The sequence below is a fragment of the Ictidomys tridecemlineatus genome (genome assembly GCF_052094955.1).
Source record: "Ictidomys tridecemlineatus isolate mIctTri1 chromosome 12 unlocalized genomic scaffold, mIctTri1.hap1 SUPER_12_unloc_4, whole genome shotgun sequence".
NCBI classification, from domain to species: domain Eukaryota; kingdom Metazoa; phylum Chordata; class Mammalia; order Rodentia; family Sciuridae; genus Ictidomys; species Ictidomys tridecemlineatus.
Window position 1 is genome coordinate 798,509 of NW_027520962.1, and position 15,168 is coordinate 813,676.

The 15,168-nt window shown below is 37.0% G+C and overlaps 1 protein-coding gene across 10 annotated transcripts in view; it reads right to left on the reverse strand.

Moving 5' to 3' along the window:
- Positions 1-15,168, reverse strand: part of LOC144372321 (E3 ubiquitin-protein ligase RNF217-like) — a 196,411-nt gene that overhangs the window by 101,021 nt on the left and 80,222 nt on the right. For all 10 annotated transcript variants that reach the window (XR_013432335.1, XR_013432334.1, XR_013432336.1 and 7 more), the window contains exons 2-3: positions 13,089-13,322; positions 886-1,050 (exon numbers count right to left, since the gene is read on the reverse strand). Coding sequence is in view for 6 of the 10 variants with exons in the window: in XM_078035703.1 (XP_077891829.1) it covers positions 886-1,050; positions 13,089-13,322 (399 nt within the window). In the remaining 4 variants the exon portion in view is untranslated. The remainder of the gene's footprint in view (positions 1-885; positions 1,051-13,088; positions 13,323-15,168) is intronic.

Sequence of the window (15,168 nt, forward strand, 5' to 3'; positions counted from 1 at the left end):
GAAGGAATTGCAGAGTTACTCTTAAAAGAAAATTAAGCTCAATTTGGATATGATAACCAAAAGTAAATTTGGCAACAAATAAAAACCACATATAGTAGAGTGTACATATATACACACATAAAATTTTCTAAAGCAAGTTAAAAAAAAACACTTCAACAGATCCCTATCTTATAAGAACCTTTGTTTTGTTTTGTTTTTGTTTGTTTGTTTATTGTTTTGGCTAAATTTACTTGGTGATCTCTCTTTAGGAGGATCTTCCCTTGCTATTCGCATGGCTAACTTTCAATATCCAGGTTTCAGCTCAAATGTCTATTAACTCTTGGTTACTTGAAAGATTATAAGAGGGAAATTAAAGTGGGATTCATAAAATCCATAAGTCTTGATTTTGAGTATTAGTGTCTATCTCAAAAATATACAAAGAAATGAAATGATCAATTTAAAGTAATCCTAAAGTGATATGCAATGGCTAAAGGACAAGAAAAGCAAAGGACAGTAAGGATTAAAAGCCTGAATAATTAATTGGGAAGGGATTACAGTAGTGTGGCAAGCTAGAAATGATACGTTTATATCATTTTCAAATTAACTTTTCCTTCTTAATTTTTAAAAAATAAAGATTTTGATGCTTTAAATTAATTCAAGTAGTCTCCTTAAATTTTGTAATGTAATGCAAATACATAATAACTCATAAGAATATATCTTGTTTATATATAAAATGTTAAGTTTAAGACATGATATAATTTCTCTTCTAAAATAAAACAGCAAATACTCTTTCTCCATACCTGTGTTCAGATAATCATAAATATGATTCACTTCAATATCGTGGATATTATTCAATTACATTCAGACGTACACATTTCTTCCCTTTCTTCCAAATGGTCATCTCACCTTGCACTTTGGACACTTCTGGGCATTCCTCTGCCCATGCTCGATCTCGCTGGCCCAGTGATGCAACAGTTTGTCTCCTTTTTTGTACTCCTTGCAGTTAACACCTTCATGCCAAAAAGAGTGGCACTTGAAACACCAGATGAATTGGCAAGTGGGGCACTGGATCTGTGCAGAGAAAAATAATATTAAGTACTAGTAGACAGACTGAAAGAACAAGAATGGAGGTGCTTGGGAAGTTAGCAAAAGTGTTACAATTTAAAATGCCTCCTTTTCAACAAGATCAGAGATGGAATAAGACATGAATATTCTGTTATTAAAAGAGGAATGAATTGCTTTAGCAAAGATGATGTGGCTGTTCATAGACCACACTGGAATTCAAAACTTGGGAAGTTGTAGAAATCAAATTGCCTTTATGAACATCTCCAGATGGAAGCACCGAGTAAAACCTGATGGTTCTCAATGCCCCAGATCCAGACACTTCTGCTCCCTTTAACTCTCTTTTCCCTTCCATCAATTTCCCAGGTTTTTCATTGCTCTTCATAACAATGACTTGCTTCACTTTATGAAATCAAAGCCCCACAGATACTTCATCACATGAAAAACACACTAACCAATACACTGCTATACTAACCATCTTCTGTGAAGCAGCATCCAAAATAATGGGTACCCTTGGTTTGCTTCCAATATAAGGAAGGCTAGGTATAAAAATAATGCAAAGAATAAAATAACTAGAAATGTGTCAATATAGTGACCCTGTGTCTTGTATTGAGGAAACCATCAAAAAGAGGTCTTCATGCCATATCAATGTTTATAGCAGCACAATTCACAATAGCTAAACTGTGGAACCAAACTATATGCTCTTCAACAGATGAATGGATAAAAAATTGTAGCATATATACCAATGGAATATTACTCAGCAATAAAAGAGAAAAAATAATGGCATTTGCAGGTAAATGGATGGAGTTAGAGAAGATAATGCTAAGTGAAGTTAGCCAATCCCCCAAAACCAAATGCTGAATGTTTTCTCTGATACAAGGAGGCTGATTAATAGTGGGATAGGGAGCAGGAGCATGGGAGGAATAGACAAACTTCAAATAGGGCAGAGGGTTTGGAGGGGAAAGGAGGTGGTATGGAATTATTAATATGGTGGAATATGATGATCATTATTACCAAAGTACAGGTATGAAGACACAAATTGGTGTGCATATACTACGTATACAACCAGAGATGAAAAATTGTGCTATATATGAGTAATAAGAATTGTAATGCATTCCACTGTCATATATAAATAAAAAAAGAGGTCTTCATATTTTCACTATGTGGAGGTGTATATGAGCATCTGTGTACATGTTCATTGAAAATATTTGTCTTCCACTTGACATGGATATGTTTTATCTGTCAACATTTTATCTGTCTTCCTTTACCTGAATAGCAGTGGAGTATGCCACCCTCACAGAGTATTTATAATATATATATATATAATGGACTTTCTCCAGCCTCATTTGATTAAAATGAATTATCACTTTGAATGAATGAATTAAAGTGATTAAAATGAATCACTTTGAATGACATTTATAACTTTTCTTCTCTAGGCTCCTGCATATTAGGACACTGCAGCATAGGTGAATGTACTAATGTTTTGAAGACCAAATTTGAATTTCTTTTGGTAAACTGTGCACAATATCACCACTTACTTCTTTGGATCACCACGTTTTGATAATGGAGATTCCACTACATAAATTAACTGACAATTACAATCACAGCTCTTCTGTTTATAACTCAAAGCACTGAAGTTTTCACTTACGTCAAGAATAAATAATGCTTTCCTACACAAATGTGAAAATGCAAAAGTACTTCTGTTTTTAACTTTGGATAAAACAATAGAATTTGTCATTAAATTAAAAATCTTCATGTCTTTTTAAAAAAAAATTCTGTTAAACGGAAATATTATGCAACATTTTTTTTATCTTCAAGATAATCCTACAAAGTAAGTATGAAGGTAACATAGCAGGTATGTGTTAAGAAGAGATTTAAATATACATTTGTCTGACTCCAAAGTCAGCACTTTCTAACTGTGCAGAAACACTTGCTCACACTGAGCAGTGTTCCTTCTTTAATAACTGACAACTTAAAACATAGTAGTCAAAGATTGTTAAGTGGTTAAACTATTCAGTAATTCAAAATTCTACATGAATCCCAATGAAAGGTGAACTATGAAAATCCTTTTCAAGATTTTCATAAAAATTGGAAGTTTCCTTGGATAGAAAAAAAAAGATCTCATGATTCAGTTATTTAAAATAACTGTTTTTGCCTTTTTTGACCATGAATATTAAAATAAGTCATTTTTCAAAAAAGAATGAGTTGAAATGGGTGTGTTTCAGAAAATAAAATATTATGTTTATTCCCTTATGCCATTGAACACTGAAGAACAGATGTCACTATCAATGGAGCCTTCCTTCTGAAGACAGTGAATAAAATGCAAAGAAAAAAATGACATCATTTTTCCTCCTGTACCTGCCAATATGTCAGGAGGACTTGAATACTTAATTCAGTTCTCTTCTATTAGATATAATCTATGATTTGAAATTGCTGTGCTCTAGTATCATTAAATAAAAGTGTAAAAGGCCTCTTTGGTTTTTAAATCAGTCTTAGATTTTATTTATGAAATGAGTAGAAATAAAACTTTGAAATGGACTCATTCTATGAATATCAGACATTATTATGGTTCAAGGATCCTCGTGAACAAATGTTGAACTCACGTCTTTGGATCTCCAACAAAGATAATGAGAAGTGTGCAATTCTCCCAAGGTACCAGAATGAAGGAATCTGATGCTTGGTGTCTAAACCAGGCATGGTGGCTCCCAACTGCTTGTGATAAATAAGTCCTACTGCATGTCCTATCACCCTTCTCACCAACAAAACAGAACTAGTGACAAACTGACAGGAGTCATGCAGCAAGCTCTCAAGTGAATATGAATAAGGAAAATTCATACTCAGCTGTTTACCATGCTTTGGATTAAAATTATGAAAAGAGTAACTGCAAACCTAAACAACATTGGTATTTAGAAACTACATCTGAATTGTTTAAATACTGACTTTTTGGTCTAAAGACGCCTTATTGACCTTAACTATATTCCAAATTGGCCTTATGTAAACACATACAGACCTCAATACGACACCTTCCTCCACGCTTTTATTCACACTTATTCCCCTCATGAAATGCCACCTCACAACCACAAGTCTGCCACATGGAGTGCCTTGCCTTCTGCACAGTCATATTCATACAGAAGCAGGGGAAGAGGCAACATCAGCATTGCTTAAGAGCTCCTTAGAAACAGAGAATTCCTGAAACCTCACAACCACTGAATTAAGAGTGCACATTTCCACAAGGTCCTCAGGATTCATATGCATGCTGAAGTCTGAAATACACTCTTCTATACCAAGTGATCCATGGTTTTGTCCTGTACACAATTTATTGAATCAGGAAAGGCCAAAAAACATGTATCCTCTGGTTGGCACGTTGGCAAACTGCCTAAGAGGCCTCTGCCATGAGCTTTGCCCAGCAGAGGTGCTCATTGTTGAATGTAGATTAGCCAAAACAGATTTTTTTTCTCTCCTGAGAAGTGCAATAGGGACACATATACATGCTGCCTTTGCCATTGAGAGGAGCTGAGTGTCCACAGTGAAGATCACTGGAGAAGGAATTAGGCATTGACTTGTGGTGAGATGACAGAGGGGCTCTCACGCCACCAGAGAACTATCTGTTTCTCCATGAGGCCTCCCTGGGTGGCTGCTGAGACTGGTTTCCTGTCCTTCCCACTTCCTGTGGTGCATTCAACAAACCTCACTCATTGAGGCAGGACAAGAAACAGCACATCTCTACTTCCTATCACTGGGAAGACTACAATTAACACAATCTGTGTCTGTAATCTTATCCTAATATAATTTTTTCTTACTTTAAGATATCTTCCTTATTCCTCCCTATGAGATGCAGTTCTCTCTTAGGGAATTTACGTTGGGCAGGTAGATGTGCAATCTCCTTAAGAGTCTACAAGTTTACTGAGGGCAAAAGCTGGGTCACATTCATTCTGTATTTCCTGAGTCAAGTAACACAGACCCTCTGACATATGGTGGACCCTCGGTAAGTTATTTGTAAAGTAGATTAAATGAATTCAAAGAAAAAACAACATCTCTAACTTAGAAACAGTAGCTGAGATGGCATTACCATTTCTTAGATTCTCAGATGATGTTTACTAAATATTTTTATTAATGTGCTAACTCTTTCTACACATTAAAATACACATTGGGCAGAGGGTGCAGCATGAGTCACCACTCAGAGGTCTCAGGGCACACGTGTAAACAAAAAGTGTTCCAATGTAGCCTGAACAGAGACATCACTTTACCAGCTCACCTCTGAACCTTGATGAAGTGTCCAATAAATAGGGTCTAGTAAGTACCTACAGTCTGGGCTTGTCTGCCAAAATATATTGTGATTCAGAAATTTCTTATATGAACCATGTAGAAATTACAGGTGTCATGCTGGGCATGGCATTACAAGCCTGGAAACTCAAATGCACTGGAGCTAAGGTAGGAGGATCCTAAGTTCAACACTTACAAACTGTTTCAAAAAAAAAAAAAATACAAAGGGCAAGGGATGTAGCTCAGCTAGAGAGTGCCTCTGGATTCCATTCCTCAGTATTAAAAAAAAAAATCACAGCTATCAGGCTAATTTCCTAAAGAAACTAACCAATACAGTAAATGATTTGGAAATCTTACAGTTATAAGAAATTTAAGAACTGAAGATGCATTTCCTGTACAGGAGAAGACGTGAAAGAAGTGTAGGGTGTTCCAGAGATGAGAAAAGGAGTCTTGATGCACAGCTTCAAAAACCTGTAAGGAAGCCATTTGTTCCTTTATAATATCAAATCCTAAAGTCGAAGCGCAGCCATCAAAGGAGAGTCTCCACACAGGAAAATGGGCTCAACTTCCTGCCTTGCTCTTATTCCCTGGGAGTCCAGTGCCTACCTGGGATCTCTCCCTGCATAGGAGCACAGTTACAAATGGGCTCCACAAGGCACTGTTCCTTAAAACAGATACCAGATGTGGCCAAGTAACCCTTGTGTTACTGTCTCACAGCACAGCTAAAATTGGGGTAAAAAAGGAAAGAAAACACTTTTCTAAAGTTTGGGGACCAAAAGCACACATAACAATGCAGGGTAACATATGACAAGATAAGGTATATCAAGTTACAGTGAATACTTATATAATTAATCTTATAGACCTCCCTCAATATTGTTTTCCTAGCTCCATTTACATATGTAACACATTATTTATTGCATAATACACCCTCCTGGCTTTTATTTTTAAGTGAGAGGTATGCTCTTCCAGGACAGCACGTTGGAACTTGGGTATGGGGTTCTCTGCAGTGTCTCCCCTGAAATTGAGAGTCAATGTTCATACCATTCCACCTGGAGTCATCTTTAAGCACCTACAGATTCTACATAAAGATAGAAATACAGAGGGTAGTAGACAAAAAGTGCACAGACCAACCTTCTTCCAGAACATCTTCTGAGTATTTTATAATGAGAATCTGACTGGCTAACTTCACTCCCTTTCCAGCTAGTCAACAGAGAGAAATGATTCTTCACTTATCTCTTATGCTGAAGACTCAAGGGAAAACAAGATGAATCAAAAACAAAACAAAACAAAAACAGTAGTTCTCAACATTGTAGGCCAATACGTAGGACCTATAGGTCTTGATTATTACAATTATCTAGTTTTTTTTTTTAAGAGTCAGATATAGGCTAAAATATCAGATGTATTCCAACATTCAGCTATGAACAGAAGTTGAAGCCCAAGCAAAAACTCTGAAAATATCATGGCCAGTTTGTGTGTAAAACAAAGAACATGGTTAGAAAAAACCTCATTAGTGACTATAGGGAGAAATGCACTTTAATAAAATTTAGTAGGCCGGCATCAGAGCTGGGCATTAGACATTTTGTCAAAGGAAGAGTATAACACCCCTTTTGTTTAACTGGCCTCTTTAAGTGGACTAGACGACTCATTTTATCTCCCTCATAAATCTATGACAGCAGCAATCATTTAACAAACTACACTTGTTTTCTATCGGTTTCTGACACGGACGATGCATTAATACCAAGAGAAATCAGCATGTGTCATAAACTAGACTGACCTTGCAGAGCTGAATCACGGTCCAATTCTCAAATTTGTAAACACTGTCAATTTAAAGTGATGGTGTCAGGGAAAAACAAAAGAGCAAAGGAGCACACTAATCACACTTTCATGGGCAAGCATTACACATCTCTATATATGAAAAGAAATTCTCAAATCATTTCTACCAAAGAAAACTTTATCACGTTGTAAAGCACACCAATTAAGGACAACCTATTGACTCTATGGTGTTCTCAAAGCCCTTAGAAAAATTCTTTTACTACACAAGGAAATAATACATCTGTGCAGTTTTATAAAATGTGATTTCTACCCTGAGAGCTTGTAATTGTAAGAGAATAAAAGACTGCTAAAGACATAAGGTCAGAACAGAGAGAGTTTCTCTGGGATATTTTATTGGTTCTTTTCTTCCACCTTACGATGAGTCACAGCTCCTTTGTGTAAATGATGACAGTTCTGCTTAACATTTGTGGGAAGAACAGGAGGAATTATTATTAGTTTTGCCTCAAGGAAACCATAAAGAGAATTGCCTTCACCATGTTCCTGTGTGGAGAGGCATGACCTTCAACTCTCACTGCAAAGCAGCCTACGCTTGGGATGGGAAAGGAACCTGGAACTGCACCTATCGCAGTGAACTCCTGAGTGAAATAACTTAGTGGCTTTTAATCCTGTGCAACCCTCTACCCTCCCCTCTCATCCACGAAGAACAACAGAATAACCATCAATGTTCTTTCCCTGAAAAACATATGCTCTTCATTTTCATGACTTCCTTGTCAAAATTCCTTTTCTTCCACCTCAAGGTTGATGACTTCCATCAGGTCACTCCTGAACGATGTTTCATGACATCTATTTCTTGATGCCCCCCCAAAGTCTTCAAACTTAACACCATGAGCATATCTCAAACCAAACCTTCTTCCACTCCCCAAAACCTTTCTTCCTCCAGACACAATTTCTTCCTTGCTTTATTCCCACTGCGCACTGATCTCTGTTCATTTTGACCCCTTACTCTTTTCTCCATAGCCAGGGATGCTCATTTTGCTCCCCTTGCCTAAGTGATAATGAGCATTATAATTTTTAGCATGCATTGAGCACTTTATGTGTCAGTCGCAATGCCAAGCACTCTATATGTGTGACTTCATTATGTTCTTACTATACTCTTAGGACATGGATACCATTACTGTTCCCATTGGAAGATGTGAAAACGGTACTCAACATTACAGAGCTAGTATGTGGCAGGCTGAGAATTTAAATCTAGTTTGAAACCAGTGCTCTCACCCAGTGTTCCTCCTTGGTCAATTCAGCATTTCAAGGCTTAGTGTGTTTGCCCCTCAGTGAAGTCCTCCCAGTCTTCCACGTCCTTTCTTCTCCTAGACACTCAGAATTTTCCATCTACATTCATTACAGTTCCAAATGTCATTCACACATTGGACAATTTATTAGTTCCTTCAACAGAGGTATTTGGAATGCATACTCCACAGGACATGGTACTGTATGTAGAGTGAATGGAAATGAAGTAGGGAATGAAGCAAGTCAGGTCCTGGCCTCCTAGAGACTAGTAAAGCAATAGGCATAGATATATGCCATAAAACCCCAGATGATAGTTGCTATGGAGAAACACTTTGGATACATAATTTTGGATACATAAACATAATATGTCTGTCTCTAAGCATCATATGAGTACATAACAGTCACAATTATGTTTTAATTTTTTTAATTTTCCCACTACTAATGTATTTCAAAGTTGATGGGCAGTTGGTGTTGCATTAATAAATTTTGGGAACTATTTAGGTTAGAAATTAAATTTCAAATTGGAAATTGAAGTCAATCTTGTAGAAATGGGATCATAAAACCTTTTAGCATCATGACGTGAGTTTCAGAGAGAAGACATAAATATTATGAATGAAAGAATAAAATTGGATTTGACCAGAGGCAAGGTTCTCTCAATGTAAATCTCTCAATTCAGGAATGTACTTGTTTAATTTGATATAGTAAGAGTTGACAATGTTCAGAACACAATGAAAAGCTCTATTACTCGAAATTTTTCCAGCTGAGGTTGCTGAATTAGTGCTTCTAAGGATAAATGAACGTGAAAATGAGTTCTGGTTACTGCCTCTTGATTGTACTCTGTTCAACCTTTTCCCATCTGCTGATTACACGATAATTAACAAGTGGTCTTTACAAAGAGCTATGTATGAAAATGAAATCCCCAAATATAATATTTTAGATCTCAACCTTCATGTGAGAAGCATTTACTCAATCATAACATTTCCAAACAACTTTAGCCTACTATATTAAGTGCTTCTAAATTTTCAGGAAAAAAAACAATAATAAATGCTCAAAGAATAACATTAGAACAAGATACTGTAACTCAGTGACTCAAAAGCAGTACCACTGGGCTGGGGATACAGTTCAGTGGCAGAGCTCTTGCTCAGTATGTGCAAGGTCCTGAGTTCCATCCCTAGCACTGCCCCCAAACAAAACAAAACAAAACAAAAGCACTAGTAAAACTGAGATAAACATTACAAGGGATTTATCAACAGTTACAAAACCCACTTAAGGATACAAACATAAGGCAGTTGCCTTAGGATGCAGCTTGTTGCATTTGAGTACTTGAATTCACTACTTTTGAAGTTATGATAAGCTATAACAGTTTGGAAGTGAGTTCTATTACTGGAGAAACTGAATTAAAATTAAAAAAAAATACAGCAAAACGAAAGATGTCCATCTGTTCACCACAAAGAATAAAGACCTTAGTGCCAGTTTAGAGTACTATACTTTAACCATGAACATCACAGGAGTTTGCTGGAGTCAGAGCCCTCCTTGCCTATAATATCCATACAGGTATGGGCATATAAATCCGGTCATGTTAATGTAGAGCTTAGAGTTTAATGATGATAAACGTTATATAAAGGTTACACTAAAAACAGTATACATCATAGACCCAGGAAGTGTTTGAATCATACCTATAACTGTGTACAATGTAGAAAAGGGGAATTATCCCCACATTTGGTAGTAACTTTACTTGGTTGGAAATGGCTTTATAGTTTCTTTTTACATTGTGCTATAGCTTGGATCTGGAGTGTCTCCCAAAGGCCCATATGCTAAAGGAGTGGTCAGCAGCCTGTGGCATTAATGGGAGGTGGTGGAACCTTTAGGAGGGAGAGCCTAGGGAAAGGAAGTTAAGTCCTTGAAGGGCACATTGGGATCCTGGCTTCTGCTCTCTCTGCTCTCTGGCCTCTGTAAGGTGAGCAGCTTTGCTCTACAACCCATTCATCTCCATGATATCTGCATGGCCAGAGGCCCAAAAGCAATGAAGTCAGCCAACAAGAACTGAATCCTCTGAAATCCTGAAATATCCTTGTAAGTTGATTATTTCAGGTATTTTGCCACATGACAGAAAGTTGACTAACACATATTTAGATTTCTATGCCATACTACCCCCTGAGGATTTTAAATGCTTTATTATCACTTACTATGTATTGAATTTCTTCCCAGAGCAACTTTACATTTCCTGTGCTTATAAGAAATAAACAATTGCATCTGCAAGATTTAATATCTTGATCCATTTGCTCCCTGCTTCTCTTCCTAACCTATAACCGGCTGACAGATATCAGGGGATGATCATTGGGAAATGTTATCAGGATACTTTTGGTTCACTCAAAAATCATACACATACAGGATTTTATATTTGCAGTTTTTCCATATTTCATTCTCAATACATGTGTACTGTGATAAGTAATGCTCATTACAGGATGATTTCAGATGAAATAAGACTTATAACATTTTATGCTGCTGTAATTGTCTCTAAATGATCCTTTGACTCATTTAATAAGAACAATGCATTTTGCCATTATTCAATTTATTCCCATTTTGGTTCAATTATGTGTACATTTTGAATATCACAAATAACCTCACTTATCTCTAATTCTAAACATAATTTAGAAAAAAGTAAAATATCCTATGTTCTAAAATAACAAATACTTTTAAAACTACAAGTTTCCTGATAAAATCAATTAACATACAATTGGAATATAAGTAAATAAATAAAGACATATAGTAACAAAAAAAGTATTTCATATCAAGTCAGTAGTCAATATCACTGTAAGGTAGTTATTTTAGTCTTACATTTTTGTAATGTCAATAATGACATTTCTTACAGAAAATTATCAAAAGGTTTCTCCTAACAATTATACCTAAAAGGCACTAGCTTGCATAAAAACCAGAAATAAAAATATTAACCATGAGAGTCAAGCAGTTGCAAAGACCAGTTAGTCACTAAGAAGCTCTGACTCAGGAATACTCCAGCTCATCATTGTAATGGCAGAAGAAGGTACTTGCTAAACCACACCAGGGTTCCCTCAAAGCCACAGGAAGAATAATGTACAGAACACTGGTTCCAAGACTCAAAACATGGGCAAAAACTTACCTTAAATGGAGATGATTTCAAACAGCCTTTGAAACCACTTCATCCTGCCATTTACTGTAATAACAAGGATGAAAACTACTGCCACAGCCTCATTAGTTTTCTGCTTCATTTACTGAAAATGTTCCCTGTTCTTCTGACTAATAGTCACCTGGTGAGGCTCAAAACTTTGCAAGACAATTGTTCTGGGGTAGGCCTGGGGGCACCTGTGCATCTTAAAAACTCTCCAAGCAGTTCTACAATAGTCAGGGCCATGAGTCAAAGATTCCTCCCACAGCTGTTGCCTTGGTTTCCCAGCCTTCAGTCTTGGCCTCCTGTGACAGCCTCTGAATGCTGCCACAATGATATTTTGTAATGCTCATGGAATTAAATTCAAACTTCTGAGCATAGTGTGGAAGACTCCACAGGACTGCTCTAATCTACCTGCCAAACTGCTCTTCACTATTCTTTCCTCATTGTCTCTGCAAAGCTGCCTCCTAGGGCCTGGCTTCAGCCTCTGCACCTGAGCTCTTACTCACCCCTTGCTCTGAGCTCTGAAATGCTCTCCATTCTGCCCAGACCCCATCTCCTCAGCGAAGCTATTCCTGACATCCTAGTGCCCAGCTTCCTGCAAGTGTCCCCAAAGCACCCTATATGAATAGGTGTGTGTGTGTGTGTGTGTGTGTGTGTGTGTGTGTGTGTGTGTGGTGGGGATGGTATTTGTTCTTTTCTAATCACAGTGAACTGTCATTTTAGAGAATATGTCTCCTTTTATCTTCTGTTATAGTTTGATTTTTAAGCATCCCCTGGATGGTAAATAAAGGCTGGCTCCCGGGGTGGCACTAGTAGGAGTTGGTAGAGCCTTAGGAGGTGAGGACTAGTGGGAGGTCTTCAGGTCACTGAGCCTGTGCCTTCAAAGGAGATTGTGTGACCTGGTCCCTTCCCCTAGCTCTCTCTTGCTCCCTAATCACAAGGAGAGACCCAGTTAGTCATGGACTAAATCCTCCAAAACTGTGAGACAAAATAAACATTTTTTCTATAAGTCAACTATCTCAGTTACTTGTTATACTGACAGAAAACTGACTAACACATCTTTATTAGATTTTATGAAGCAGGGACAATGTCACCTTTACTTTTGTGTCCCCTAAACTTAGCACAATGCCAAGCATACACTGGTATTCTATATTTGTTGAATAAAAAATGAATAACATTTTACATTATTTTCCTTCATTAAAGAGTTAGAAGAGATTTTCACTGGGACCACTAGGAAACTCAATATCAAGCTCATAGTTTAAAAAAAATCCCTAGTATTAACTTGGTATTGGTAATAGTAATGAGTACTACTCTAATAAAGATTATCTTTCCAACTGTATTACCAGATAAATTTTCAACATGATTAAAGTCAATAAAAAAATCTTTAATTAAATCCTCAAGAGTGCCATCTTAGCATCAGTCTCCCCAGACCACACATTTTCAGAATCACAGGCAATGTATGCTCACCTTCAGCTCCGGGAAGGGAAGGAAGCCCACTTAATGCCCACCACAAGTTGGCCCAATAGGGCTGCTCCCATCATGTGACATTCTAACCCACAACTCTGGTGAACATGCTTACTTTATATTTGCTTTCTGATCTTGAAGGGGTGGGAATATGTCCTTTTTTCTTAAAGGTTGTAAAGTGCTTGCACTGAGGACACGGCTTGGTGCTGGAATCAATGCGGCCAAGTTCCAAGAAGTACTTATACTTGATGGAGTCTTCGTGTGTTAAGTTGTAGACAACAGTTGTTTCTTCCAGGAATTCAAAGCACTCTGTGATAGGGCATTTGATTTCTACTTGGCCAAGTTGTACCTGTGTGAAAGAACAGGTGGTATTGGTTATTAAATTTCTTTCTCTTTCTTGCATTAAATATTGTTATATCTTGATTACAGTAAAGGGTTGTCTATTATTTTTAAAAATGAGGGGCAATCACTTTGATACCTGTATTAGGCAGTTCCAAAATAATCACTATGTTTTCATACTGATTTATTATTGGATGTTTAGTTTTCTCTGATCATATTGGTGAACCTAAGCCACAGGCTTGCCAACGAAACAAACTTCAACCCCATCCTAGAAACACCATGATGAGCCAGCATTCACACCCTGTGCCAATGATAGGAACAGCAGGGTGAGCCACATTCAGACCATGTGCCAACTACAAGGTGTTTCAGATGTCATTACTGTAGAATATTTCGGCACTAAATTTTAGGCATATTTTACTTTAAAAGGACAGAAGATATTTTGTAAAGTATATTATGCAATATATCTTGTAGTTTGAAAATCATTGCCAAAAAAATAACATTTTTTTCTGATCCTTCCACCTGGCCTCCACTTATGATTTTAATTTTACGTTTGCTCCTATGTCTCCAGAAGCTCAGGAGCAAGGAAGAAAAGTAAATCAAACACAAAGGTGCAAAATAAAATTTAAAAATCGGCTATTACTGATGAAATTCACAAAATGAATTTATTCAGAGGAACTCATGTATTTAGCATTTTGTACAGGATTCTAGATATGGCTAAAGTAGAAAATAACAGTAAAATATTAAAGCACAAAAATGTGAACACAACTGATTTTTGAAAGCTGAATGAAATAAACAACTTTCAAATAAGAAGGGCTAGAATCTCTCCTTTATTAGTGAATAGGAACTCCTCTATGGCATAATAATCTTCTTTGCCCTTCCTAATATAGCAAAGGCAGGCACTGAAAACTCCACATGGAAAATGATGATTCTCCCTTGTGTGACTGACATTCTGAGAAATAAAAACACATCCACCTGAATGAGAAAGGCAAACCCTAATGGCCGAGACAGGAAGGGGAGGAAGCCACAGGCTCTATGGGAGAAAATCGTCACAAAGAGCAATGAAACTTTGAAAAGCCTACATTCACAGTAACTTTGAACTTTACTGTTTATACTGCACGAACTTGAGGAAAGTAGTTACAAAGTTGGAGGGTGAAGGGTGCACGAGAATGACACGTTTAATTAATACCGTGACGGATATGAGCAAAAAATGATACAAAATGGAAGGGTCTGAGGAAGAGAGTCTGACTTTGATTAAAGCCCTGAACCATTACGGATCTGATGAAAGTACAAAATGATACTTATTTGATGCTACTACTGTATAAAATGTGGTCCAAAGAGCTTTGTTTTTAAAATAGTTACCCAGTTTTTTATTCTTTTTGATGAGTTTGTTTACAGACTCAAATTTTTCTATTTACATTGTGGTGCTTTCATGGTATACTGATTCTATTTTTTTTTTTTTTTGGTACTGGGTATTGAACTCACAGGTGATTAACCACTGAGCCACATCCCCAGCCCTGTTTTGGATTTTATTTAGAGACAGGGTCTCGCTAAGTTGCTTAAGTCCTTGTTAAGTTGCTGAGGCTGGCTTTGAACTCATGATCCTCCTGCCTCAGTCACTTGAGCTGCTGGGATTACAGGTGTGCACCACCACACCTGGCCTCTATTTATGATTTATTAAATTATTTTAAGACAGCAGTCCTCAAGAGACTTCATGTAGACAAAACTACAAAACAAGAAGTCTGGCTCGGTGAAGTATATAACTTAAATATTCAAAAATGATGAAATATTTCCCCCTTCAACATTCCGTTGACATTTTTGAAGGCCAATCCTGAGCCTCCTACTGGGTTAGGGACTGA